Consider the following 27,027-nt stretch of genomic DNA (forward strand, 5'->3'; position numbering starts at 1 on the left):
CCGAATTGAAGTGGACTCAGACCCAGACTTTTTTTTTCATCCCTGGAAATAAAAACGTCTGGGTTTCCGAGGCTATCCGGAATGTAACTATGCCTAAATCAGGAAAAATATGTTTGATGACAGATATGAGTGGCAATAATTCCCCTTTACAGCTGTACTACAGAATAGTAGATGATGTCTCCTTAACAGTATGTCAAATACATTTAAACCGAATACAGAACACACAGAGATGTGAGAGTGAAGTGTGTCGATGTGCCTCCTGCAGGAAGCTGTACTGGGTGGACGGTTACTACTGCTCGGTGCACGTGATGGAACTGGACGGCCGCAGTCAGAAGAAGCTGCTCTCTGGAACCGTCCTCGCCGGCAACGTCAGCTACGTCATCACACGCCCCCTGGCTGTGGCTGTCAACCCCAAATATGGGTACTGAAACACAGACGTGTGCGCGCACGCACGCGCGCGCACACATAAACACACACACACAAGCTCACACTCACACTCACACACACCGAAAGGGCACATCTAAATGTTAATTAATGTTCAATATAAAAAAGATGCAGATACCAATACGAATGGACATGCACATCAACGTCCAGGAGCAAGTGCAACAGTTGTACTTTTCTACATTGTACTGTCTGTACTTTAGCCTTTGTTTGTATTCAATCCAGGTGGCTGTACTGGACAGACTGGGGAGACAAAGCCTACATCGGCAGGGTTGGCATGGATGGCACCAGTGCCAGTGCCATCATCACAGCCAAGCTAGAATGGCCTTATTCACTGACCATAGACTATACCACCAACAAGATCTTCTTCGCCGACTCCCACCTCAACTTCCTGGAGTGAGCATGCATGACGGGGCTTTCTTTCGAACATATCAGAGATGAAGCCCATTTCAAAATGACACTAAACTAATGGACATGCTATAACTCATGTCCCGAAAAGAAAGCTAATTTCATGTCTGTGTAATTGTATCCAATGTGCTGTTCATTTATAGCTGTTTGTGTCCATAAGCAAGACGCTGAACTCTTTAGATTGTTATATGCTGTATGTTAATGTTAACTTAACATAACTTCTCTCAAAGCATTAGATACATACAACTTTCCATTTGTGCTACATTACACTATTACACAGTCGTGTAATGGTGTGAGAATGTGTAATTCTTGCCAATTTACACACTTATTACTTTATAATTTGCTTCAATATTATATTGCTATTATGTGTAGAATTCTCAATGAATTGTCAATTATGAAGCTGAAACTGTACGTATACTGTAAATGCCTAAATGAAAACATAAACCTCCAGCTTTGCAGACATGGACGGTCAGAACAGACAGCGGGTCATTGCCGGGTCCCTCCCCCACGTCTACGCGCTCACCCTGTTCGAGGACTACCTCTACTGGACCGACTGGAACACGCACACGGTGGAGAGGGCCCACAAGTACACCGGTGCTGAGCGCATGGCCATGGGCAACAACACGCACCGGCCCCATGACATCCATGTCTGCCACCCCTACAGGCAGCCTCGCAGTATGTATTCTTTCTTTTTTAACACTTTATTTTGATTTTTATTGATGAATAAATGAAAAAACATATGTGTACATTTTGTTGTATCCGACATGTAAATATCCCCCCCTCCCCCCCAATCAAGGTCAGAACAAGACAAATAAAACAAAGACAGACAGTACAAGACAGTATTCTGCCAGACTATACATGATTCTTTCTGTTTGGTTGAGCGCCATTTTTTTTCAAGTTTGCGAGACGTTCGCTTGAGGTTTCTAGTTTCCGAGTTGTACCATGGGGCTAGCCTTTGTTGCTTTATTACCTTCCTTTTCAGGGGAGCAACAGAGTCTAGCGTATTTTGAAATGAGCATGTGACACTATCAACAAGTTGATCGAGTTGAGGAGGACTATATGTGTGGAGGTCCTCTATTTTGTTGAAGTATACTGAGTTGATGGCTGATGGAACTATCTCCTTGAATTTATTTACAGCGCTCTCAGATATACTTCTGCCAAGGACATTTTTGTCCAGTGGCGTATAGTCGATCAATGTAAAATCGAAGGTGATCAAATAATGATCAGAGAGGTCACGATTTTCTGGAAAAACTGTGAGGTGCTCTATTTTGATACCATAGACCAGAATGAGGTCTAGGGTATGGTTGAGAATGTGAGTAGGTTTGTCTACACACTGAGAGAAACCGATTGAATCAATCAATGAGACAAACGCTCTATTCAGGCTATCAGTTCCTATGTCCGCGTGAATATTTAGATCACCAATTAAGATGATTTTATTAGACTCGAGGACTAGACTTGATAGAAATTCAGAAAACTCGGATAGAAATTGTGTGTAGGCGCCGGGGGGGCGGTACACTGTAATGACTATCAGCGGCTGTATTGATTTCCAGCTTGGGTGTGAAAGGTTGAGAATCAAGCTTTCAAATGATTTGTATGTAGCTCTAGCTCTAGGACTAATTGTTAGGCTTGAATTGAAGATGGCAGCAACTCCACCTCCAACTTTACCATTGTCTCTAGGTATTTGTGCATTGGTGTGACTTGGTGGGGTGGCAGTATTTAAACTGACATATTCTTGCTCACCCAGCCATGTTTCAGTCAGACAAAATAGATCAAGACAATTGTCTGATATGATTTCATTTACTAATGTTCCTTTTTTGCGTAGAGATCTAATATTTAGAAATCCACATTTGATATTTGTATTTTGTGGTACTACTGTATTGGTTTTGATTTGTATCAAGTTTGTATGTACAGCTCCTATTTCCTTTTGTTTTTGTTTGTGCAGCCTATATGGTTTGTTCAGCCTGTACAGACTCAGAGACTGTATAGTTTGTATAGTTCTGATTTGTAGGACAGGTGGGGTAGGTGGCTGCACTAGAGGAAGCACAGAGAGCTGTGTAGGACTGCAACTCTGCTTCCTGGTCCCAACTCTGGGTGGTCATAATGTATCTATAAAATCGTCCATATTTCTAGAGATGAGCTTTGCACCGTCCCAAGTTGGATGTATGCCGTCTCTCTCTATCAGACCAGTATTCCCCTCAAAGGTTTTATAATTATTTATAAAGCTCACGTTATTATCTGGACACCACCTAGACAACCAGCGGTTGAGTTGGCGCATACGGCTAAACATGTCATCATTAATCATGTTTGGCAGGGGACCAGAGAAAATTACGGAGTCCGACATTGTCTTTGCGTATGTGCAAACTGACTCAATATTTATCTTCGTAATCTCAGATTTCCGAAGTCGAGTGTCGTTGCCCCCGCAATGAATTACAATCCTATCATAGCGATTACATTTACTTTTAGCAATAAGTTTCAGATTTGATTCGATGTCGCCCGCTCTGGCCCCGGGGATGCATTTGACTATAGTTCCTGGAGTCTTTAATTTCACGTTTCTCATTATAGAACTACCGATAACCAGAGTTGTGTTCTTAATGACACGCCGCCGCTTGCGTTGCGGGGGTTGCGGGCCATCAAGTGGAACTGAAATCTCACTGTCAGACTCAACGGGTATAGCAGTGAGTGGGGAAAAACTGTTTGAAACGTGAGGTGGTTGGTGTCCCGTGTGCTTTTGTTTACTTCCACGCTTTCGACCAGTAGCAGCCACCTTGGCCCAGCCGTCCTGTTTGTGCGAGCCCCAACCAGTCGCGGTCGATGGCGATGAAATGCCCTTCGACCGTGAATGGTGGTGGGCTCCCCGTGGTTGTGTGTGAGCTCGGGCTAAGCTAACGTTTGCACCGCTAGCTAGAATTGACTCCAACTCGCTGAGCCTCTCCTCCAGCACCGCAAACATGCTGCACTTGATACACACGCCCGAAGCAGCAAAGGCGTCAGGGCTGTAACTGTGCATATTGCATACGGCGCAGGAGAGAGGGCTAGAGCGAGAGGGAAGTCCGCCGGGAGGGAAGGGGTGGTGTTGGCGGAAAGCCATCACAATCGCCCGGCTGAGCCGACAGAAGGGGACGGTCGCCCCGCCAAACAGCCAACCCGAGTAGCGATAAGATCGCCACAGAGTAGGATAGTTAACAGTGACAGTGTGTGTCTGAATCTGAATCACAGCAGCGCAATACAATAATGTTTGGTGTTTGTCCCGTTCGTGCTGCTGACAACAACACAGCCGTCAGACAGCATACAGGCAACACAGGAAATGACGCAACAGGCTTACCGTCTGCGAAATGGGTCTGCGAAATGGGTCCATTAGCGACGCACAGCCACCGCCCTGACAGAAAGGCCAGGATGATCGGTTTATCTTTCAAACGCAGTTCTTATATGAAGCGACCTAAAATCGCCCTATGGTGATTTCAATGCAAATAAAAAAAGACATGAACCTGTGTACTACTGGCGCCCTCTACTGAAAGTGACGTCAGACTTCGGTGCTCTATGGATGTCGGTGATGGCGTTCAGTGTTCTTAAAGGTTTTATGACATTCATTTTCATTTATTTTTCTTTTTCTTTTTTCTTTTAGGTTTTATGACCTCAATTACACCCAAAAAACCTGAACTTTGAACATTCAGTGGATTTTCTGTGGTCTGAAGTTTTTTTGGGGGTTTGGAAGCCTTTTGAGCTACAATGAAAACAGGCAACACAGTGAAAACAGTGACATCTGCTGGCAAATCCCATTGACATATATGGGATTTGCAGGATCTTACATCACAAACAGCAGGAAAATCAGAGCACCTGTTTGAGCCAGAAAACCCCAGATCACAGAAAATCTACTGAATGTTAAAAGTTCATGTTTTTTGTGTGCAATTGAGATTAGAAAACCTAAAAATAAAAATAAAACATTTTTTTTAATGTCACAATCCCTTTAAAAACGACTGGCTAGTTTGCCATGGAAATTGCTGTGCATGCCAGGGGATGGTCTTGATAAGTGATTATGGTGACCCAATGAATTTATTCTAGCGTCAACATTAAGTCAACATATTGCAAATGATGCATAGTTTTTACCCATAAACAACATATATCTACAGGCTAGATCCCTGGAATCAGCTGTGCACCTTCGTACTCTCTGAAGGATTGCCTCTACTGACCCTCTGGCCTTTCCTATAGTGGCCTTTCCATTTGGCCAAAATGTCTGAGTGCATTCATGCTCCATGGAGGATAAAGCCTGACCAATATTTGATGACATTTCAAGATGTCACCTTTGCACACAAAATATCTCATGCTCCCTGCAGAATGAACTGATTTCACCCTTAAGTCAAAAGTCACTTGATGATATAAAACGAGCTCCTCCAGACCCAAATTATGAGTATTATTTCTGTAGGAGTATGCTTTGTCCGGTGACCATTTTTATATACAAGTTTAATTTATTAGAATTTGTTTTTGAAAATTCTAGGTTTTGATCATGTTCATTTTGAATCATTCAATTAAATACCACAGTTCAGCAAAATAGTCATTTAGTTTTTGTCCATTCATTTCCTAGGTGATAACCCCTGCTCCTCCCATCACCTGACCTGCAGTCACCTATGTCTGATTGCACCTGGAGGGAGCGGTGCTACCTGCGAGTGTCCGGACCACTTTATCGGCATCTCTGTGGGCTTCCGTATCCAGTGTGTGGCGGACTGTTCCAGCACCCAGTTCCGCTGTGGGGACAATGAGAAGTCAGTTATTTTCCTCCATTCATCTCAGATGAATCATCTGTCAGTTTGGGTCTGAATTGTATATGAACTTGGTCCATTTTCAGGTTCTTGGACGTTTATGATTTTACACAAACTGTCTGTCTGTGAGAGGCTATTGATTTCTTGTCCCTCCACAGATGTGTTCCAATCTGGTGGAAGTGTGACGGCCAGTCCGACTGCGGTGACGGCTCGGACGAACCTCGGACCTGCCCGACCCGCGTTTGTCCCGTCGGCCAGTTCCAGTGTCTGGACGGCAACTGCACCGTCCCTGGGTTCCTCTGTGACGGCCACTCAGACTGTGCTGATGGCTCCGATGAGGACGCTTCCCTCTGCAGTATGACACACACACACACACACACACACACTCCTCCTGTTCATATATATATATATATATAAGGGAGTTTGAATCCGACTCCCTCCCTTCATGTCGTGCATGTCTTCTCTCTCTGCCCCTTGGTTTACCTGTCTCTGTATTGAGTTCTGATCTGTCCCCCCGTGCAGGTGACCACCGGTGTGAGGTGAACCAGTTCCAGTGTAAGAACAAGCAATGCGTCCCAGTATCCTGGCACTGCGACGGTTTCCAAGACTGCTCCGACGGCAGCGACGAGGACCCGGACGGCTGTGCCCAGAAGACCTGTCGGCCAGGCCAGTTCCAGTGTACCAACGGTCGCTGTGTGCCCGCCAGCTATGTGTGCGACGCCCAGGATGACTGCGGGGACAATTCTGACGAGCCGTTTGAAACTTGCAGTATGTGGGACTTTGCATTATGTTTCGTCTCTTGTCCAGTTAGACCGGTCGAGCAATCTGCAAATGCACACACACGCACACAATTCATTTTCAACAAGACCTGCATTTTTTGTTCTGAGGGGCGACAACGCTTATATACGCTTATATACGTGAGCGCGTGAAATTGTCGCACTCGCAAGACTGAGTAAACCGGGATTCTGTGGAGCTTTTTGAGTGGTGCAGCCACTCCAAGGAACAGCAATGTGTGACTGTCTGTCTTGTCTGTCTGCTTAGAGTGCCAACAGGTGACAAAGTGGCACTGTTGAGCTTCACACTGTGCACAGGTGCATGATGTGCATGTTTTAGTGTTAGTGTAACACCAGCACAGAGCACACAGTGAAGTACAGACTACGGTGTAGCACATGCACAGGTGCATGATGAGAGGCAGTACAGTATACAGTGCACTGTACTGTATACTGAGTACAGTACAGAATTCATAGTCCGACAACCAATAGTCCGACAAGTAACCAATAGTCTGACAGCTAATAGTCTGACAGCCATGCAATAGTCTGACAACCAATAGTCCGACAGCCAATTGTCCGACACACCAACAGCACCACTCAGTTCAGATGGGTCTGATTTTCTTTCACGCTTGCGTTGTCGCGCCGTTGTCGGTCGTTCTTCGATTTTTCAAAAATAGCAGACCTACAACCTACAAGCTCGTATCGCGCCACTCGGTGGCGCGCTATGAGCTTGTAGATCTGCTATTTTTAAATAGCTAAAGCATAACATGATGCTAACACCAAAATGGGTTCCCGTTCAGAATGCGTTAATCGGTGCCCGTCTGAAAGCACCGTACCTTTAGAGAGGCCAGCGCCACCTGGAGCCGTTCAGTGTTTCAGGGTTTTGTCGACAGGATGGATTAATGGCTGACCTACAATACTTTGATTGCTTGGGGGGGGGGGGGGGGGGGGGGGGGGGGGGGATTGAAACCTATAACCTCCGTACGGAAAAGGCCTCCATAACCATGTGGCCTGCGTGCCAATGAATCTAATGAACTCCTACTCATTATGAACAGCTAATGATATATTACAGAGATTGATGGGATGGTCAATATCCAGCGCCCTGCTGGTGCTGATGGCTTAACGAAGCATTGGATTCCTGCGGTTTTATGTGGACGCATAATCAATACACGACACGTACCAGCGCTTGTGATGAATCGGCGCAAATTAATTTATATGTGTTGCACACACCAAACACAAATTCAAAAGCGTGCGTTCTGAAATCAATGTGATCTGCAGAGGTGCTAATAAACGCTTGTTGTTTTTGCTCATCCTTACCTTGTTTATCTTTCTGTCTCACTATCTCCTCCTATCACTCTCACCATACATACCACTATCTCACTCTCTCTCTCTCTCTCTCTCTCTCCCATTCCACCATCTCTACCTCCCTCCTTTTCTTTCCCTCACCATTTCATCCGTCTTCTGTCCTCCATTACTCTCTCTATCTGTTCCTTCTGTCCTCCATTACTCTCTCTATCTGTTCCTGTTATCGTTCCCTTCTCTCCCCTCTCTCTCTCTCTGCACACATCCCCTGACACTCATTCATTAATTTGTTTTCAACTGTTCTCCCTCACCCTTCTCTCCCTCTATTCTGTCCCCATCCCCCGCCTCTCTCTCTCTCTATCTCTATCTCTCTCTCTCGCTTAATCACCGTCCCTGTCATCACTCTACCCCCCCCCCCCCCCCCCACCCCAGGGGGTCCGGACTACAAGTGTGACGAGGACACAGAGTTTTCCTGTAAGACCAACTACCGTTGTATCCCTCAGTGGGCCCGATGTGATGGCACCAACGACTGCCTCGACAACAGTGATGAGCAGGGCTGCGGTGAGTGCGTGTGGCTGTGTACGTGCTTGCGTTTGTGCGCACGTGTGTGTGCGTGTGTGCGTGAGTCACTAGGGATGGATCTTGAAACCTGATACCTGATACCTTAAAAAAAAACCTGCTAACAAGCTTATTGAGTATACCCGATATCAATAAGCTTTGGGCTTATCAAGCCTGTTATCGAACATAGTGGCCAGTGACGTCATGGTTAAACAATCAAGAGAAGAGGCGATGAAGAAATAAATCTAATCACCCATGCTGGCACAAACATGTCAGCCTAAAGGTGTATTGATATCTGCAAACCAGCGCTGCCAGGGTGTCTATTATTTTCCAAAAGTAAAAAGGTCAATTGTCCCTAGTAAAATGTAGTGCAAGTGATATTATTTGGTTAAATAAATATGTATATATATACACATATTATAAATATTTTCCGTAGGCAAAAATATTTTTTAACTTTTGTCGTGTTCATTTCATTTTATATGGCGTTCAACCACAAACTCACAGTCACTCACAACTGTTCTTTTCACAGAATAATAGTGGGCTCTATAAGAACCCGACTTGTTAAGCCTGATCTACAAGGTGCTTGTTATCAATAAAAAATAACGAGCTCCATCCCGTTGCATGACAGACTCAAAATTGACAGCTTATGGTTCCCAAAATGGTTACTATGCCTCTAATTACTTAGGCCACTGTGTCTGTCTTTTCTTTGTGTTATGTACAGTACTATATTACAGACTACAGCCTGAGTATAGAGACTGGTTCAGGCGTAGAATTCACTCTTTTACAATGAAGAGGCATCTAAGCTAAGTCCTGGTTTGCATGTTGTACAGTACTGAAGTGCAGAATGAGATTGTACTGACCACCTGCTTTAATCGCCACAGAGGCAGTGACCTGTGACCCTCTGGGAGACTTCCGTTGTGACAACCACCTCTGCGTTCCCATTCGCTGGCAGTGTGACGGCGCCAACGACTGCGGGGACGGCTCCGATGAGAGGGACTGCCGTGAGTGCCGTTATATTTCACATTCACCTCGTTGTCATTCACCCATTGGCCCATTCTTTCATCTGTCCGTGACTTCCCATTGGTCATCAATACACCATACTTTAGTTGAAGCACCATGATCATACCACGGTCTGCCAGCACATTCATTATTGACATTTTTTGCCAATCATAGTTTGTTTGATTTGTTTTTAAAGAAGCTTTGTGGATTTCATTGAAGATAATGTTTGTTTGTTTTTACCAGGAGAATAGTCCATTCATGGCCATTCTGTGAATGGACTATTACATGTATTGACAGCAGTGTGAGCCTTTAATTCATCCAAACATCAATCTGTTCCAGAGATTGATGAGATTGAATTCTCACTGAATTCTTTATGCACATACAGTACTAGATCATACATACCAAAACCTTTCTGTTAACAACCGCAGTGAGAGTTTTAGTATATGTCAGCACCCCATTCTGATACTGTGTGTGTGCGCGCGCGTGTGTGTGTGTGTGTTCTTGTGTGCGTGTGTGCGTTGTGCAGAACCAAGGCCATGCTCTGAGAGTGAGTATCGCTGTGACAACGAGCAGTGCATCCCTGGTATCTGGGTTTGTAACCATGAGAACGACTGTGGAGACAACTCAGATGAACGAGACTGTGGTGAGTACACACACACAGACACACACACACACACACACACACACACACACACACACACACACACACACACCCTTTATTTTAAGTTTGGACTTTACGAGGTTTCAAACATGGAAACAAATGGAAAACGGTGCCAAAAAAGTAAATTCTGAAGCAGTGTATGTGACAAACTTATATAATAGTAATTCAGATAATAAATAGATAAATAGATAATTTGAAAATGCCTGGGTGAAACACTGTAAAACGTTTTTTTTCTTCTGAGATTTGAAAATCCCTTTTCGGCCTATCAAAACTTATTTCAAGAGATTCAAAACTTTTTTCAGAGATTCAAAGCGAAGTTTCAGTCTTGCAAAGGTATTTTTGAGAGATTCAGAACGAACTTTTAGTATTTGCAAACACATTTCCGGACATTCAAAACCTTTTATTTAGGTTTCAACTAATGGCACTATTCTAATTCCATACTTGTCCCCCCCCCCCCCCTCCGCTCTCCTTGCAGAGTTACAGACATGTCATCCGGGCTTCTTCCAGTGTCTGTCGGGTCACTGTGTCCCTGCAGCTCTGGAGTGCGACGGACGAGCTGACTGTCTGGATCTGTCCGATGAGACCACCTGTCGTAAGTGTTGATGTTCTAATATGAGGTGACTGTTCGTAGCCAGTTGGATGCTGAAGTAGGGCATTAAGTAACCACGTAAGCTTTACTTTATACTTTATACAAAAAAAACATGTAAAAGCTCGAAATGCGTTTCATCATGATGCGTTGTGAGCTTGTAAGATCAGCAATTAGATTCATTTTTATCTGAAAATACGAAAAACGTCAATATTAAAATATGCACGTCTCTGCTGTCGGGAGGAAACCTCATAACTCAGGATTTTTTTTCAGGAAATTAAAAATATACATTTGGAAATTAAGAAAACCGTATATTTTTAAAACAAAGCATGCAATACAGCCTCATCAAAGTTGGTGTTGTGTAACTTTATATATTGTCAATTACTTCCATGAGAGGGAGGTGGTGGAGTTAGTTGCTTTAGCAGACATTTTGAGGGTCCAATGGAGTTAAGAGGTTTTGTCCAAAGCACTTTTTACTACTTTACATTGGTTCAATAGACATAAAGGGTGTTCAACAGCACTGATTTATGCCAAAAAAAAAATCAAAAACCTCAAAAATTGAGTTATGAGGTTTCCTCCAGACAGCAACGATATTCATAATAATAATAATAATACTTATTATTATCTTATAATATATATCTTATATATATATAACTTATATATCTTATATTATAGGCTATAATTTTAGCCTATAATGACACGACCAAATGACTTGCCAGGTTGATAGCGGTTGACAAGAACATAGTCTTCTCGGCCCCGGACGGTTAGCTACGGGCAGCCTATAGGGCACCTATAGGCTGCAGTGTTGTTTTCGTCGACTAAAATGAAGACGAAAAATGTTCGTCGACTACCTATTTTCACTGACAAAAACAAATGGAAACTAAATGAAAACTAAGCTACGATGACTACAACTAAGACTAAATATACTGACAATTTCGTCGACAAATAAAAACTAGACTAAAATGTTAGGAAGGGACAAGAGATCCAGTATAAGTCATTTTACACTTGGTTGCGTGCTGAAAATAGCCGATCTACAAGCTCACAACGCGTCGCGACGCGTTGTGAGCTTGTAGATCGGCTATTTTCAGCAAGTGTAAAAACACTCATTATGACGGCATCAAGACCCGACAAAATACATTTTAGTCGACTAAATCAACTGTAGATTTAGTCGACTAAAATCTTATGACATTTAGTCGACTAAAACTAGACTGACATTCCAGGTGACTAAAATGTGACTAAAACGAAATGAAGTTTCAGTCCAAAGACTATGACTAAACTGACTTGACTGCTTTCTCTCCTATAAATGCCACCTCCAGCCACGCGGTTCCCAGGGGGCCGCTGGTGTCCTCGTCATCAGTTCCAGTGTGCGAACCACCTCTGTGTGCACCAGGCCTGGGTGTGCGACGGCATCGACGACTGCGGGGACGCCTCCGACGAGGAGCTCAGTTTGTGCCGTAAGCGTGACTTTGCGTGTACATACAATGTACTTATCCCATTCTGACCTGAGATCAGATTCATACAAGGTTTCCACTGGACACACACACTGGTCTGATGAACCCATTCTGACCTGAGATCAGATAAAAGAAATGTCAGTCGTTCTTCGATTTTTCAAAAATAGCAGACCTGCAAGCTCGTAGCGCGCCACTCGGTGGCGCGCTATGAGCTTGTAGATCTGCTATTTTTCAATAGCTAAAGCATAACATGATGCTAACACCAAAATGGGTTCCCGTATAGAATTGGTTATACATGAACATCATCAGTCATGCATAGGGTTCTTTGTTGTTGTTGTTGTGAAGTGACACGTGTGTGTGTGTGTGTGTGTGTGTGTGTGTGTGTGTGTGTGTGTGTGTGTGTGTGTGTGCGCGTGCGTGTCCAGTGAACATCACCTGTGAGATGCCGTCCAGGTTCCGCTGTGCCAACGGTTACTGTATCTACGCTGGCCTGCTGTGCAACCAAAAGGATGACTGTGGAGACGGCAGTGATGAGAAGGAAGACCTCTGTATGTCTCTCCTGTAGATCTAAATGTCAATGTGACGTGCTGAGATCTTGTAGATCGCTATTTTTGAAAGTCTATATATTTTTCATAATCAATGAAATCAATTACTTTGATTAACCGTTGCACCCCTAAATTATTATTTTATCTTGTTCACTGTATATACAATACGTTTTTAGATCTTTATCTGTTTTTATTCTAAACTTGTGAAATTGAAGACTTTGTGCTAACACCCATACACAGCATAGTCAAACACACTAAAACACAGATTTACAACAGCCCTGCACAAATGATATTAAAGTTCCCATGAGCGTAGCTTTAGTTCTTGGAACACAGCTGAGCAAATGCATTGTGATATTCAATCATGTTACAGCTGCTGCTCCATTTAAACACAGCCCCTAACCTGGCTCGTAATGGGTTCAGACACAAATAAATGCATCACTGTAATCACTGACCAGGGATCATGCTGAACATGAATGTCTCCTGAACGATCATTTATATCAAAGGACATTCTTGGAACAGGATCTAAGAATGTCCATCGGTCAGTGCCGAGTACAAAAAACCTGAAATTATAGAGCGTATAATAAAAAGCATAATTGCATAATTAGGCTTAAAAATCACTCACAGGAAATTATTTGGGGGAGGAGATTAGAGTAACAGTTGAATAGAAAGCTGAAGATGAATGTGATGATGTTCATTTTTTGAGTGTAAATTCTGTAAGTTTATTCATACGTATCTGCCTGCCACTGTGTGCAGGTGCACGAATATGAATATCTATGTTCATGTGTACATTCGTGTTTTTGTCCTGTCGGTGTGTTTGTGCGTCTGTCTCTTCCTAGGCCGGGAGCCCACCCTGCCCCCGTGCACTCTGGAGGAGTTTAAATGCACCAACGGACACTGTGTGTCTCTGCCCTATGTGTGTGACCACAACGACAACTGTGGCGACCTCACTGACGAGATAGGCTGCAGTGAGTAGCCACTGTTCACCTTCAGTGCAGGAAAAGTATCAATTTATCAGCGGCAATGTCGCACATTTTAATGTCACACATTTTTTATCTCCACTCACTACTTGTTGCTGTTATTCATTGTTGTTTCTAAAACAAATAAGGATATATTTTTTTAATAAAGTCTAATATAACAATTCACAAGTAAGAACTGAAGCTCCAAATATACATCTGCTGTAAAATGGTTTAAATGAATTTGTTATTTAAATGATAGGTAACTGCAAATCTTTTTATGATCAAAACATATGTCGGATAGCCGATTCATTCAGCTACCGTATATGAACATGTCTTGACACTGAAAGGTGGATGCATCTTATCTACATTCAGTATTTTTACCGTAAAAATTAAAAAATGTAACCAAATGTGACCAAATTTGACTAGGAGACTGCCATTGGATTCTTTTTAATTTTTGTTTCATATCAAAGCAGGGAATCATAGCTTCAAATTGACATTGGTTGTTCAGTTTGACCCAACAGTTTTGGAGATATGGCTTATAGAGTGATGTCTTGCAGAAAACAGCGAGTTGAGAAAACAGGCTTGAAAGGTTCACTTCTGTGGTCTCTAACATTACACCTAGCTACATGTTTAAGCATTTATTTCATATTTACATGTCAATTTCAGCTTTGACACTTATTTCAGACATGCTCTAGTATGTGAAGAGTCTGCCTGTGCTATTAACTCATTTGGAAAGAAAGAAAAAGTGGAATGTGCGCGATGTCAGTCTCTCAGTCAAATCTGGTCACAAATGGACCCTTACCGGACCATTTGGTTACACTTATCCACAGTTATGAGTTAAATTAATCATCAGGATTTTTACAGTATATGTTTGTCTGTCTTGTCTGGCTCCAGATTTCGGCCCTGACCGCAACTGTGAGGAGAAGCTGTGCCAGCACACGTGCACCAACCTCAACGGTACAGGATTCATCTGCTCCTGCAATCCTGGATACAAAGTGGATCCAGACAGCACCTACAGTTGCCTAGGTACGCATGCACGCACAACGTGCACATGCAATGCGCACAGCCGCACACACAAGCCTGTGTCCACAAACAATTTTGCAAGTTCACTCATGCATCCTTGCACGTACATACACAGAAACACACACAGTTGAATGTGTGTAAGTGCATACCGTTGCTGTCTGGCAGAAACCTCTCATCTCCAGAATTGTAATGCCCTACTACTCCGTTATACGGTGTCACACAAATTAGCAGATCTACCAGCTCAAAATGTGGCGCGACGCGCTTTGATCTTGTCAATCTGCTACTTATGTTATTTTTGAATTTGAAATCCTGAAAAGTAACAGTTTTACAGACATATGAGGTTTCCACCCGACAGACTAGGCACTAGAATTGCTTGAGTATGCAACATGACAGATTTCTGTAGGTGTGGGCATTCACGTGCACGGTGCACACACGGACGCACACACCCACACAAAGTAATACTCCTGCAGTACACAGAGCAAGGGTATTTGCCCATGCTGCAAACCCAACCAGATATGCACGCGATAAATATTTAATATCGTTTTTAACGACTGCAACCGTTCCTACCTCTTCCATTTATGATGCTGTCCCTCTTCAAATTCAACTGAAAACAAAATAGGCTTTTATTAGCTTGCCTGAAAATACCTCCTGAGGGAGCGCACAGCGCAGATAAAAGCATGTCATTTGTTGTGAGAAGTGGTATGGAGGCCTGTGGACACCAAACAACAATGACGTGGGTTTTAGTTCAAAATGGTATTTAAAAAAAAGAAAAAGACAGAGCAGTACAGATAATTACAGCACTATTAATGTTTAAATGGTTGACAATGACTCATAGAGCAATTATCAATGTAATTTAAAAAATATATTTCATGCAAATTATGTAACAGCCATGTCTCTTCCAAGATTCAAAATTCCAGATTGTAGTGTTGCACCTTATAATGACAAAGTAGAATTTTACTATTTTGTAATCATATATATATGATTACAAAATAGTAAAATTCTACTTTGTAGCAACATTAATAAGAAATAACAAAAATAATAACTAAATAGCAGCAATAGTATAAGAAAAATATAACATGTACAGTACATTGGTCATACTGTAGGAGGTGTTTGAAGGGGCTCCTACTTCTAAATGTAATCCATACTGTGCTGTCTGTGAGCACTGTACAGTAGTACATTAAGTAGCCATGGGAACCAACGGTTCTACAGTACTGTATGTGGCCCATAGGCCCACAGAGCCTATCTCCTGTTTCCTTAGCGTGAGGCAGCTTGATGTACATGTAGGCTACACCCCGTCACAGGGACTTACCCCCAACCCTTGATGCTGAGTGCCAAGCAGGGCGCTATTGGATTCCAGTAGCTCAAATTAGAAATTAAAAACACATTATATATTTTATTTATTAAGAAATAGTTTGTCTTGCACTCAATAGGGACCGCTTCAGTCCTGTTGATGATGTCATACCTGTATGTGTGGTCCAGCCCTATGGAATCTGGAATGTATGGATGCATGTGCTAAACAAAACACAATACCGGTACTTAAGTTACTAAAGTTAATATGAGCAAAATTTTAATACTTTTTACTAGCACATGCATCCATACATTCCACACGGCTGGACTAATTACATCATCAACTTGCGACGGGAGTTGTCCAGTGAAAGATGAACTATTTCCAGTGTGCGTTGTATGTTAAAAATGTCATTCCAACATCTCTTGCAGACATTAATGAGTGTGAGGTGTATGGTACCTGCCCCCAATCATGTAAGAACAGGAAGGGCGGCTATGACTGCGAGTGTGCTCCTGGGTATCGCTCTGTGGGAGCCGGCGGCATGTGTGAGGCTGAAGGTGAGACGGTTTACACCAGAACATTGCACACCACTCACCACTGTCACTCTGGCTTCTGAACTGTCAGTGTGTGTCAGTGTCAGTTGGTCCACTTATGCACTTTATCAGCGGTCTTCAATGTTTTCTTCTCGCCAAGTACTACTTACTTGGTCTGCTCTTTTGTCCCTGTAGTGTACACCACCAAACCTCTTCACCAAAAATCACCATTCTACAAGCTCACAACACGTCTGACACGTTGTGAGCTTGTAGAGCTTCTATTGTCGGCTAATGTTCCCCCCAGATTAGGGGAGCGAGGGTGAAAGTCCTCCATCAAACACAAACATTTGGCTGCTCTCCTGCAGTATCTCTGAGGACCTGCTGGGGGTCCCGGACCCCCTGTTGAAGACATCTGCCCTATATTTAAATTCTATTTATAATAAATAATAATAATAATTAGTTTGAACATTATCATGAACGTCGTTGCTTGCCCCATGTCTTGTGGAAGTAAACCACTACTACCTGCTATTGGTGGGCCTTGTTGTCCCTCAGGGTCTGTTCCCCTGCTGGTCCTGCCAGAGAACGTTCGCATCCGGAGGTTCAACCTGCAGACGGAGGCCTACCACGACTTCCTCAAGGAGGAGGAGCGCATCATGGCCCTGGACTATGACTGGGATTACAACAACACTGGACTCAGTGAGACACAAACAAACACACGCACGCACGCACGAGCGCACGTGTACGCCGGATACACATGCATACTGAAAGACATGGTCTAAAGACAGTGAACTCTATGGTTCAGTTCAATTTATTGTGCCAGAGCCTTTTCAGTGAGCCAACAAGTTCAATAGTAGCACACACCCTGGCTTCCACCTGAATGGAACAGAACTGTATTTTGCCTGTGTTGGCTGGTTTAACCTATTACTTATTAATGTCACAGTGGCTGCTGTGCAAAAGGTCTAATGGGCAGAAAGAATGCAGAATATATAAAGTTGATACACATGTCTACAGACTGGCTACATGATCACACATCCACCCACCACATACTCCTACACGTCTACAGACTGGCTACATGATCACACATCCACCCATCACATACTCCTACACGTCTACAGACTGGCTACATGATCACACATCCACCCATCACATACTCCTACACGTCTACAGACTGGCTACATGATCACACATCCACCCATCACATACTCCTACATGTCTACAGACTGGCTACATGATCACACATCCACCCATCACATACCTCCTCACTTTGAAAAGACAACATCTCAACAATAATGAGAGAAGTTAATAAAGAACTTAAAGGTGATATAGACGTTTTCAGCCAAAATTTTAAATATATATAAATGTATTCTTTTGGCCTTTTCCCCCTGTATCTTTCCCTATATTATGATGCTGAGGTGTTCTCCTGCAACAGCACACTCCCCCTTTCCCCCCCTGTGGCTGAATGCACTGTTTATATCCACTACAGTTTACTACTCGGGACGTCGGAGGGGATTTAAACTTTTAGCCAATTGCAGTGCGAGGCTGTGACGGTGTGTTCAACCCAGCACTGCAGTATTATAATGATGCGATGCGATTTGCGATTTCAATTGCAATGTATAATATCCCCATATCTTAGTTTCACTAACATTGTTCATGTGAAATAGTATGTTTATGATTTAATATGTAAGCCTATTGGAATTATGAGAATCGCTATGTATAGTGCATGGTTGGGTCAACTCAATGTCATTGTTGTAACTATGATATCGATAGAAATTCATAATTTTGTAATGTCATATTTAGCCATACGAAGCAAAAACCATAGCGTCCGTCCCAGCAGCAACAACAATCCCATAGCGTGAAGTGACCTGGCTCAGCCAATAGAATGAGGGGGGGGGGGGGGGTGGAGCTAGATATGCATTTGTTTGGAAACACTCACTCGCTTCTGTGTACAAACACTGGAAACTTGTCTATATCACCTTTAAAGAGATCCTGGATAATGACGCCCATATATTTGACCAGGTATGGTGTACTTCACTGTGGCTGGTAAGGACTCCATACCAGGTGCCATTAAGAGGGCATACTTACCAACAGTGGATGATGGCAGCAACAACATCGGTGCTGCTGTTGACCTTGGCATCAAGTACATCACCAGCCCAGACGGAATTGCAGTAGACTGGGTGGGCAGGTGAGGTGGCCTATAGTCTTCTTTATGCATATTTCCTTTGTTTACAATTATCTTCATGTCGTGGTAAACCGTTCAGAAAAACACCAGGGAATAATCTGTCTGTGGCTGTCTACAGCCCACAAAGCAATTATCTTTTTGAGATAATTAAATGATGAATGAATATCAGATTCCCCAAACTGAACATACTGTTATACTCGTGCATTGTGTTTATAGGTTTGTCATTTTGTAAAACAGGAACCTATACTGGGCAGACTCCAGGGTGAGGAGGATAGAGGTGGCCATGTTGGACGGGCGCTACAGGAAACACTTGGTCAAAACCGATCTGGGCCACCCCTCGGCCATGGCCGTCAACCCACGCCTGGGGTGAGAGACACAAACGCTTTTCTCACAGCTGGTGAAATAGCTGACATACCATGGAATTTTGAGACGGTGTTTCAGACAGTTGAAAGTTAGAGAACTCCAGTCAATTTATGGGATATACATAATGAATTAACTATACTAGGTCATCATATTGTATATTTCCTGCATTTATTACTGGAATTGCCACTGCAAATTAGGCAAATTAGGCATTTAGATATATATAATAAACAGTAGCATCCAGCATTTTTCATGGCAGCACGATATCAGTGCATCTTTCCTCATCATCCTTGGTTTTGTCCAGGATGCTGTACTGGGCGGACCGCGGCAAGGTAGCCAGGATCGAGTACTCTTGGCTGGATGGCCAGCAGAGGAAAGTGCTTGTTAGTGAGGGCCTGGGCTGGCCCACCGGCCTGTCAATCGACTACACCAACGGAAATAGGCTTTACTGGTCCGACTCCAAGGAAAGCCGCATTGAGTCTGTGTTGCCTTCAGGAGAAGATAGAAGGACTTCTGTGTACATAGGTATGAGAGAGTTGGAAGGACACAGTGAAAAAATACTTGATGATCACTTGCATTCAAATTGTATTCTTTCAAGATGTTCTGGTCAAATTATCTTATTGCTATTATTATTTTATAAAATAAACTTTTATTTAAAACCCTGCTGTTTTGTATCTTGTCTAGATGTACGGAACCCCTTCAGTGTCAGTGTGTTCGAGGACCATGTTTATTGGAGCACCCAGGAGAAGGGGGAGGTGTTCCGGCAGGACAAGTTTGGCCGCGGCACCAAGACCAAGCTGCTCACCGCCGGGCCCTGGCTTACCCAGATATCAGTCTACCAGCAGCAGAGATACAACTCTGTAGCCAGTTAGTGATGCGCACGCACGCACAGATATCAGGCTACCAGCAGCAGAAATACAAACACACACACACACACACACACACACACACACACACACACACACACACACACACACACACACACACACTGACACACACACACACACACACACACACACACACACACACACACACAAACACACACACACACACACACACACACACACACACACACACATGTGCTCCTAAGCATGCAAAACACCAAGTGCCTATTGGCATGCATAAGCACGCACACATCATAGTCAAGTCATATCATTGTATCTAATGTGCGTATCATGTTCATTTTCTTTAACCACCTGAGCCCCATTTTATACTTTGTTGTGAAAATAACTATACAAGCTCACAACACGTGACAGTGTGACAGGTTGTAGATCAGCTAATTTATTTTCTTTGGAAGTTCCTCCAGGGCTTTTGTCCCCTTTCAATTTATCAGAAAGAGCAGATCTACAAGCTCACAATGTGTCATAAGACAACACAGTATGAGCTTGTAGATCTGCTCTTTTAGCTGTTTTTATTTATTATATATTTTAGATATTATTTGGTCTTTTTCTGCCTTTATTGATAGTGTAATGTGTACACTACAGTAAGCTGACAGGAAATGGGGGGGGGGAGAGATAGGGAGTGACACGCAGCAAAGGTGGTTGGGATCGGGAGTCGAACCCGCGACACGCTTGTCAGGTTGGATTAGCAGCCCAGGTGTGCGAACCGCTAGGCCGGCCCGGGCCTCTTTTTTGCTGAACGTTTGTCGTCGGAATCAACACGCTAGGGTTCATGTGTTTACGAGTCTTACGACAATCAACAAAACAATGTAAACAGGATGTAACCACGCTGTCACATTACCTTCTGTCCATCCAGTGACGAGCCCATGTAAAGGCACCTGCAGTCACCTGTGTTTGCTCCGACCCGGAGGATACACCTGTGCCTGTCCTGAGGGCACCAGCATGGTCTCTGGCAGTAACACGGAATGTGACGCCGGTGAGAATCCTATTTTGTCTTGATCTTATGGGTTTGTGGAGAAGGAAAAGTATTTAATATTGACAATGAATGAATTCTGTTCTTCTGTTCAGGGTTTGACCCACCCCCCACTATGCCTCCACCATGCCAGTGTCAAAACGGGGGAACCTGCTACTTTGACGACAATAAGGCTCTCTGCAAGTAAGTGAACACACACACACACACACACACACACACACACACACACACACACATGAAGAGGGAAAGCATCCGTGTCATTTTAGATTTTGTTTAACATAAATCTTCAATTCTGGGGGTCCCTGGAATAAAACGATTGACAGGCCAGGATTTAAAACAATGATTGTCACAAATCTTTTTTTCGTGGGATCCCTGGCACAGAAGATTTTCAGATGGGTGTCTGCTCTGCAGCCAATTACATATCATTTTGGGGGTCCTTAATTCGCACAGGTCTTAATGGGTTAACATGCACGCACTCACACACACACAAGCTAGTAAAGCTATGGCCACATTTGTATTGTATTGTTTCTCAGGTGCTCTCCAGAGTGGACAGGAGACTACTGCGAGACAAATGTATTCCACACAATCGCAGCATCAGGTACAATTATTGTCAACTGATCCAAATTAGTATTGGTAGTAGCCTATACTTTTCGTAGTGGTAAGAGGATGACATCTTGTCTTTCCCTGCACACACGCACACACATTCAAACACTCTACCTTGCCTCCTCTCTGTCCGTCAGTGGGAATAGCCATCGGGGTGTCTGTTGTGATCGTGGCTCTGTTATTTGGCCTGGTGTACGTTGCTCACAAGAAGCCTAAAGTGCTGGAGACGCTACGGAGCAAGGTGCCAAGTATGCCCTCCATGCCAAGTATGCCCTCCATGCCATCCATGCCCACCCTGCCCAGCTTCAGGTGAGAGTGAGAAAACAGACCAGCAGTGGACGATACTGTTCTGCATTCAGCATTATGCTCCAGGATAAAAACAATTATTATTATATTATTGTTATTATTTTATTTTTTATTATCATCATATATCTGCTTTCTTTGAGATAGGACAGCAAAGAGAGAAAGGAGGGAGATAGACAGGATAACATACAGTTCAGTCAGACAACTCAAGGAGGATGTAATATATATTTATTGAATATAAGATAATCAATGCAATATATTTATTATGGTTTGGCGATGTATTGGATCTGCTTTTAGGTACTCAGGTCAAGCGCATCAGTCCCAACCATAGGGACTCTGAATCCCCCGTACCTAAACAGTAGATCCAAAACGACAGGTGGTAGCTGGGGTGGAGGTGGGTGAGCACTTTGTATACAGCAGCACGCAGTATACAAAAAGGCAGCAGCAGCAGAATTGAGCGCAGGATGTATGACAGCGGCACGCTGATACAACAGCAGTAAGCAAGCAGAATGAGCGCGGGTTGTATGACAGCGGCACGCTGATACAACGGCAGTAGGCTAAAGCAAGCAGAGTTGAGCGCAGGTTGTATGACAACAGCACGTTGATACAACAGCAGTGTAAGCAAGCAAGAAGGCAGAGGACTGCAAACCTCTGGTTCAAGTAGCCGGTATGAGAGATTGGGTGAGCGTGTGATTGGCTGAGTGAATCATGTGGATGAGAGCTTGATGCTGCGGTGGCCCAATTAACGGCCGGCGCGCTGACTGAGGTTCCCTGACTGAACTTGCTCTGCGCATGTCTACGACAGGCGCAAATGCTCATTAATTTTGGTCCAAAGCCAGGAATTGTATCCATTAAATTGCAATTACTGTATCTAGTTGAACCAATTCAAATTTCTATTCAATTTCAATAATATCCCGTTCCACCTGTGTACTGTTTTCAGAAAAGCTCCAAACGGATCGGAAACAACCAGTGAAATGAGACCAGATGCTGAACCGGTTAGTGTCACTGGTGTACCGCTTAATCAACTATAGGAGCAAACATCTCAAATCTATCACAGAACTGTCCAAGGCAATAACACATTCATACATACATACATACATACTGTACTGTATGCTATTGGTGCAGAACTGGAGCAAATCGATTTCACTGCCAGCTGCAAAAAAGCAAACTGTGTTTTTAAAACACCTCTCCATTCTCCAACAACATTGACCATTATTTATCTTGTTTTTCCCTTTATACATTTAGTGAGATTAATAAATGGACAGCAGCTGAAGGTAATATTAATTGTTGGTATATACATTATACAAGCATGGATAACGGCTTGCACAGATACATTCTTGATGAAACAAACACATTATAATTTATTATTATTATTATTACCTTTAGCTGCCCATCTTTAGATCCATGAAATCTACATTCTGTCTTTCTCAGTATAGTATGTCAATGAAGAAATGGTTGCTACTAGGGATGTCCCAATCAGGTTTTTTTGCTCCCGATAACTATCCCAATACATTTTTATAGAACACTTATGCCATATGACAATAGTACAATATCCCAAATCACAGACGACTTCCAGTCTAATATCATGATATGGATATAATATTGATATTAGGGATATCGCGATCATGTTTTTTTGCTCCGGTCCGATTCCAATCATTTGAAAATGACGTGATTGGCCCTGATTTACGATCACGTGATCGAATCATGACAACCCTAGTTGCTACCCTGTCATGTTCAACAATCGAATTGGCTGCTGCCCCCTGAAATGTTTTTCTCATTTGCAAAATTTGCGACAAACTGCTCTCCTTGCCTTCAATCCAACAAGCCTTTGCATGGAATTGTCGGATTTGTCGCCTACATCCATAGAGAATGATTTGGATGGGTTAAACCCTATATACTGGCCCACTCCTTTTTCCCCTCTACACCAAGTTTCTTCGCCAGAAATAGTTGATCTACAAGTTCACAACCCATCATCGCCAACATTGTGATGCATTGTGAGCTTACCAAGCTCCTATTTTTGCCTAATGTTCGCCCCAGATGTTACAGAGCAGATACACCAACAGTGTATCTGCTCCGTAAGTGCTGTACTGAAACATTTTAACAGGCTGATTTCCCTTACATTATAATACATCGTATTATAATACAAATATAATGTATTGAATATATTTCAACCCTAATCTTCTTTGGACAACTCCATGTCTTTATTTTACTCAATCAGGTGCCTTGTTTGAGTGTATCCATGGTGGAGACCGAAGGAAAGTCTTTTGAGAACCCAGCATACGATTACGACGCAGAGCAGAGCGCAGAGCCCCCGACTCCCAGCAGTGTTGAGCCTACGGTGATGGTTCCTATTGGATCAGTCAAGGTCAATAGAATTACATTCACTGCTCCTCGCTGCACTCAATTCAAAAGATTTTAGATTTTTAGATTTTATTGAAATTACGCTCGCTACGAGGGTGTCACTCTCGGTCACCCATTTTATTGCACCTGTGAATGACTAACCTGTGAACATGCTGTTGCTGTTGTCAATTCAGTGTATGGCTTTATTGTGTTAACATAGCAGTTAGTTACAAACACTATTTTCTCAGTGAGTTGAAGTTTGGGTTTCTCAATGTATATTTTCTTCTTAGGGAGAAAACACAGATTCCCAGGAGAACATTAATAATCCCTTGTATGAGGTTGAAGTTGTGGCAGAGCCCATTGAGAGTGTAGTCACACCTGTCAGCATTGTCAGCTTTGAGGTTCGTTTCATAAACATCCAAGGGCTCATTTCCCATTTCAACTTTGACCAGACATTCCCACATGCAGAGCTGACAATTTGATATACCTTTTAACTGTTCTCAATTCTCTTACCTGACGGCCATTTTAGGGGCCCTTTGACAACCCAGCATATGGCGAAGTTGACATCACCCCTGAGCAACCACCTGCCGTGGAACAACAGGTAGTCATGGAAACAATTAACAGAGTGGCTCCATTTCAAATCACGACTCACTCATTTAAAAATTGTAGTGGATCAGCCATCAGAACCGCCATGATCTATTCTACACCATTTGATCGGTTGGGGTAAATCCCATGGTCATAGCTTTCTGCTGGTGCTGGTTAGGTAGTCAAGTTTAGGAATGGGTCACATTTGGCCGGTTTGGCCGAGCGTCTGTAAGAATACAATCGGCTGTGTTATTCGAGGGAGGGAGTATCGGTGCACTAGCAACTACTATGGCTATGGGCTGGTAACACAGAAATGAGGGTTAAATTGCATAAGGATTAATTTGGGAGAAAGGGGGTAACTAAATAATACTTATTACTACAAAGCTTCAAAGGTTTTGGAATTTATTTGGGATGGTTAAAGTTACCCAGTAACCTGGGGGGTTCAGAGCACCCAAATGACTGTATTTCTCAGACAATACTGTCTGACGGCTGAATAGCCACTGCCTTTTATAAAAAAGGGTTTCCTCACGTGTGCTGTGACTGTACTTTATATTATTTTTATAACTGCCCACACAATACCAGTTGTTACTAAAAGATGTGTGGGAGAAACTGGCATTTTAACAGTCTGCCAAAAGACAAATAATCTTCTGTAAAATACATAGTGGTTGTGTTTTGGTAGACTCAGGGTGGAGGGGGGACTGTGGCTTCGACTCAATTTCCTCTCTTTACACATGTACCACAGTTTGACACAAAACGTGTGGGGAAATTGGAGTTGGAAGCACTTCATTCCAAATCCTTTTAAATTGCTTTCCCTACCAGTTTGAACCCATGGCAGATGACAGTCCCGCTGACACGATGATAAACCCCCTGTACCTGGTGAGTACAGACACGCAGCATGAATGAATATATGAACAGATAACCTGCATGACTACCCCCCCCCCCCCCCCCAAGCTGTTTACTATTCTGGGCTGCTTGAAGGGAGCTATAAAGGTCCTGTGCAGCATGCTTGTTGGGTTAAACAAAACTGGTGTTTTTTGCTTATGTTGTTGTCCTATGTCTTTGTTTTTTGAGTGGTGCAACCACTCCTACAACCAGCAATGTCCGTGTCTACCTATGTGTCTAGTGTCTACCTAGACACTATGGCCCTCATTTATCAACCGTGCGTACGCCAAAATATGGGTGCACGCCGAAATTACCGACATTTACCATTTCCGGCAAAGCTTGAAATTGAACTTGACTCTGGTCCATAGCTCTAATGCCGTTGCATTTAGAGCTATATGTTAGTCGACTTCCGGGGCTCGCATAAATGCAGAGCAGCTTCTCGTCTGTAGCGTAAATAAAGAACGCTTTTGCTACTCACCAATAAAAAGGCGTTATTAGAAAGCCTACTTTCCATAGTGGACGCACTCTGAGCCCCCACCACATGTATAAAATGCACTTTTTAAAAACATTACAGCATGGTAACAATATGTTAAACATTTTCAACAGGACTCCACACTGCTTCCAGCAGGTTCCACACTGTTTCCAGAAGGTTCATCTGATGTGACACCAGGACTAACATTAGACCTCACCTCTGAACTACAGCAGGACGAAGACTCATTCAGTTTAATTTGAGGGTGTAGCCATTCTAAAATATTCCGTATATCTATCAACGTATCTGTGACTTACATCGGCAGGGTTAGTATCCATAAGCAGCATTCACAACACTGCTGTGTGTTTTGGGGGAAATTGTCAAATGCCATCATACTGTATAATCATGGCCCCAGCATCTCTTTAAAAACATTCATCATGCCTCTTATTGTGATGAAGTGGGTCGGTGAGTGACTAAATTACCATTCTCTGCAAGCAATCAGTTTACACAAGCGATTGAATAAGTTACAGTACAGTATGTGTGAGTCATGACTGAAACAGAAGTAGGCAAGATAGGACAGAAAGAGGGGTAGAACACATGATGATCTGGCAAGTAGGTGACAGTTGTACTACAACCGTTACATGGGTCTTACTTACTTTATTTTACCAATCCCCAGTACGCCGGCGGTTGCATATAGGGCAGCAACAAAGTTTCTCCACTTGCATCTGTCTTTGGCCATCTTCTCTATGGTCCCCCACCCCAGCTCTGATGTTGTTGCTGTAGAGCTCCTTCTCTATCCTCGTGGGTCTGCAGCCTGAGAAATAGCACTTGGCATCAGAAGTGACCTGAAAGAGACTGTTATGAGACTGAATACATGTATGAGAAGAATACTTTTCCGATCAGGGTTTTACAACTAATTTTCCAAATGTTTTTGAAATAGTTTTTTACGGTAATTCATTCAATGTTATAATGCATGTATATTTTAAATTGTAGAAATCATATTGTGTTCAATACAATGTCGATTATTTGATTGCAAATTAGTAAATAGTTGTAATGAAAAGTGTGTCGGCCGAGCCGCTAGTATTGAACAGTGTAGCCTATATTTGTACGTCTTTAAATGTTTTGATGAATTGACAATGCATGGACCCTGATGTAAACAGTG

The 27,027-nt window shown here is 43.1% G+C and overlaps 1 protein-coding gene across 1 annotated transcript in view; it reads left to right on the top strand.

Moving 5' to 3' along the window:
* lrp2b (low density lipoprotein receptor-related protein 2b) overlaps window positions 1–21,599 on the top strand; it is a gene marked incomplete at both ends in the record, with an annotated part of 73,764 nt that extends 52,165 nt beyond the window's left edge. Inside the window, 24 exons of the mRNA XM_083787415.1 lie at window positions 266–421; window positions 667–837; window positions 1,301–1,524; window positions 5,429–5,606; window positions 5,762–5,958; window positions 6,126–6,371; window positions 8,108–8,236; window positions 9,115–9,234; window positions 9,759–9,875; window positions 10,369–10,485; window positions 11,796–11,933; window positions 12,356–12,478; window positions 13,312–13,440; window positions 14,326–14,457; window positions 16,171–16,296; window positions 16,825–16,968; window positions 18,289–18,454; window positions 18,689–18,817; window positions 19,116–19,336; window positions 19,496–19,678; window positions 20,567–20,686; window positions 20,779–20,866; window positions 21,217–21,281; window positions 21,424–21,599. Coding sequence (XP_083643541.1) covers window positions 266–421; window positions 667–837; window positions 1,301–1,524; window positions 5,429–5,606; window positions 5,762–5,958; window positions 6,126–6,371; window positions 8,108–8,236; window positions 9,115–9,234; window positions 9,759–9,875; window positions 10,369–10,485; window positions 11,796–11,933; window positions 12,356–12,478; window positions 13,312–13,440; window positions 14,326–14,457; window positions 16,171–16,296; window positions 16,825–16,968; window positions 18,289–18,454; window positions 18,689–18,817; window positions 19,116–19,336; window positions 19,496–19,678; window positions 20,567–20,686; window positions 20,779–20,866; window positions 21,217–21,281; window positions 21,424–21,599 — 3,595 coding nt within the window. The remainder of the gene's footprint in view (window positions 1–265; window positions 422–666; window positions 838–1,300; window positions 1,525–5,428; window positions 5,607–5,761; window positions 5,959–6,125; window positions 6,372–8,107; window positions 8,237–9,114; window positions 9,235–9,758; window positions 9,876–10,368; window positions 10,486–11,795; window positions 11,934–12,355; window positions 12,479–13,311; window positions 13,441–14,325; window positions 14,458–16,170; window positions 16,297–16,824; window positions 16,969–18,288; window positions 18,455–18,688; window positions 18,818–19,115; window positions 19,337–19,495; window positions 19,679–20,566; window positions 20,687–20,778; window positions 20,867–21,216; window positions 21,282–21,423) is intronic.
* Between the last annotated feature and the right edge of the window lie 5,428 nt (window positions 21,600–27,027).

Source organism: Protomyctophum parallelum (assembly GCF_964188405.1).
Source record: "Protomyctophum parallelum genome assembly, chromosome: 17".
Classification (NCBI taxonomy): domain Eukaryota; kingdom Metazoa; phylum Chordata; class Actinopteri; order Myctophiformes; family Myctophidae; genus Protomyctophum; species Protomyctophum parallelum.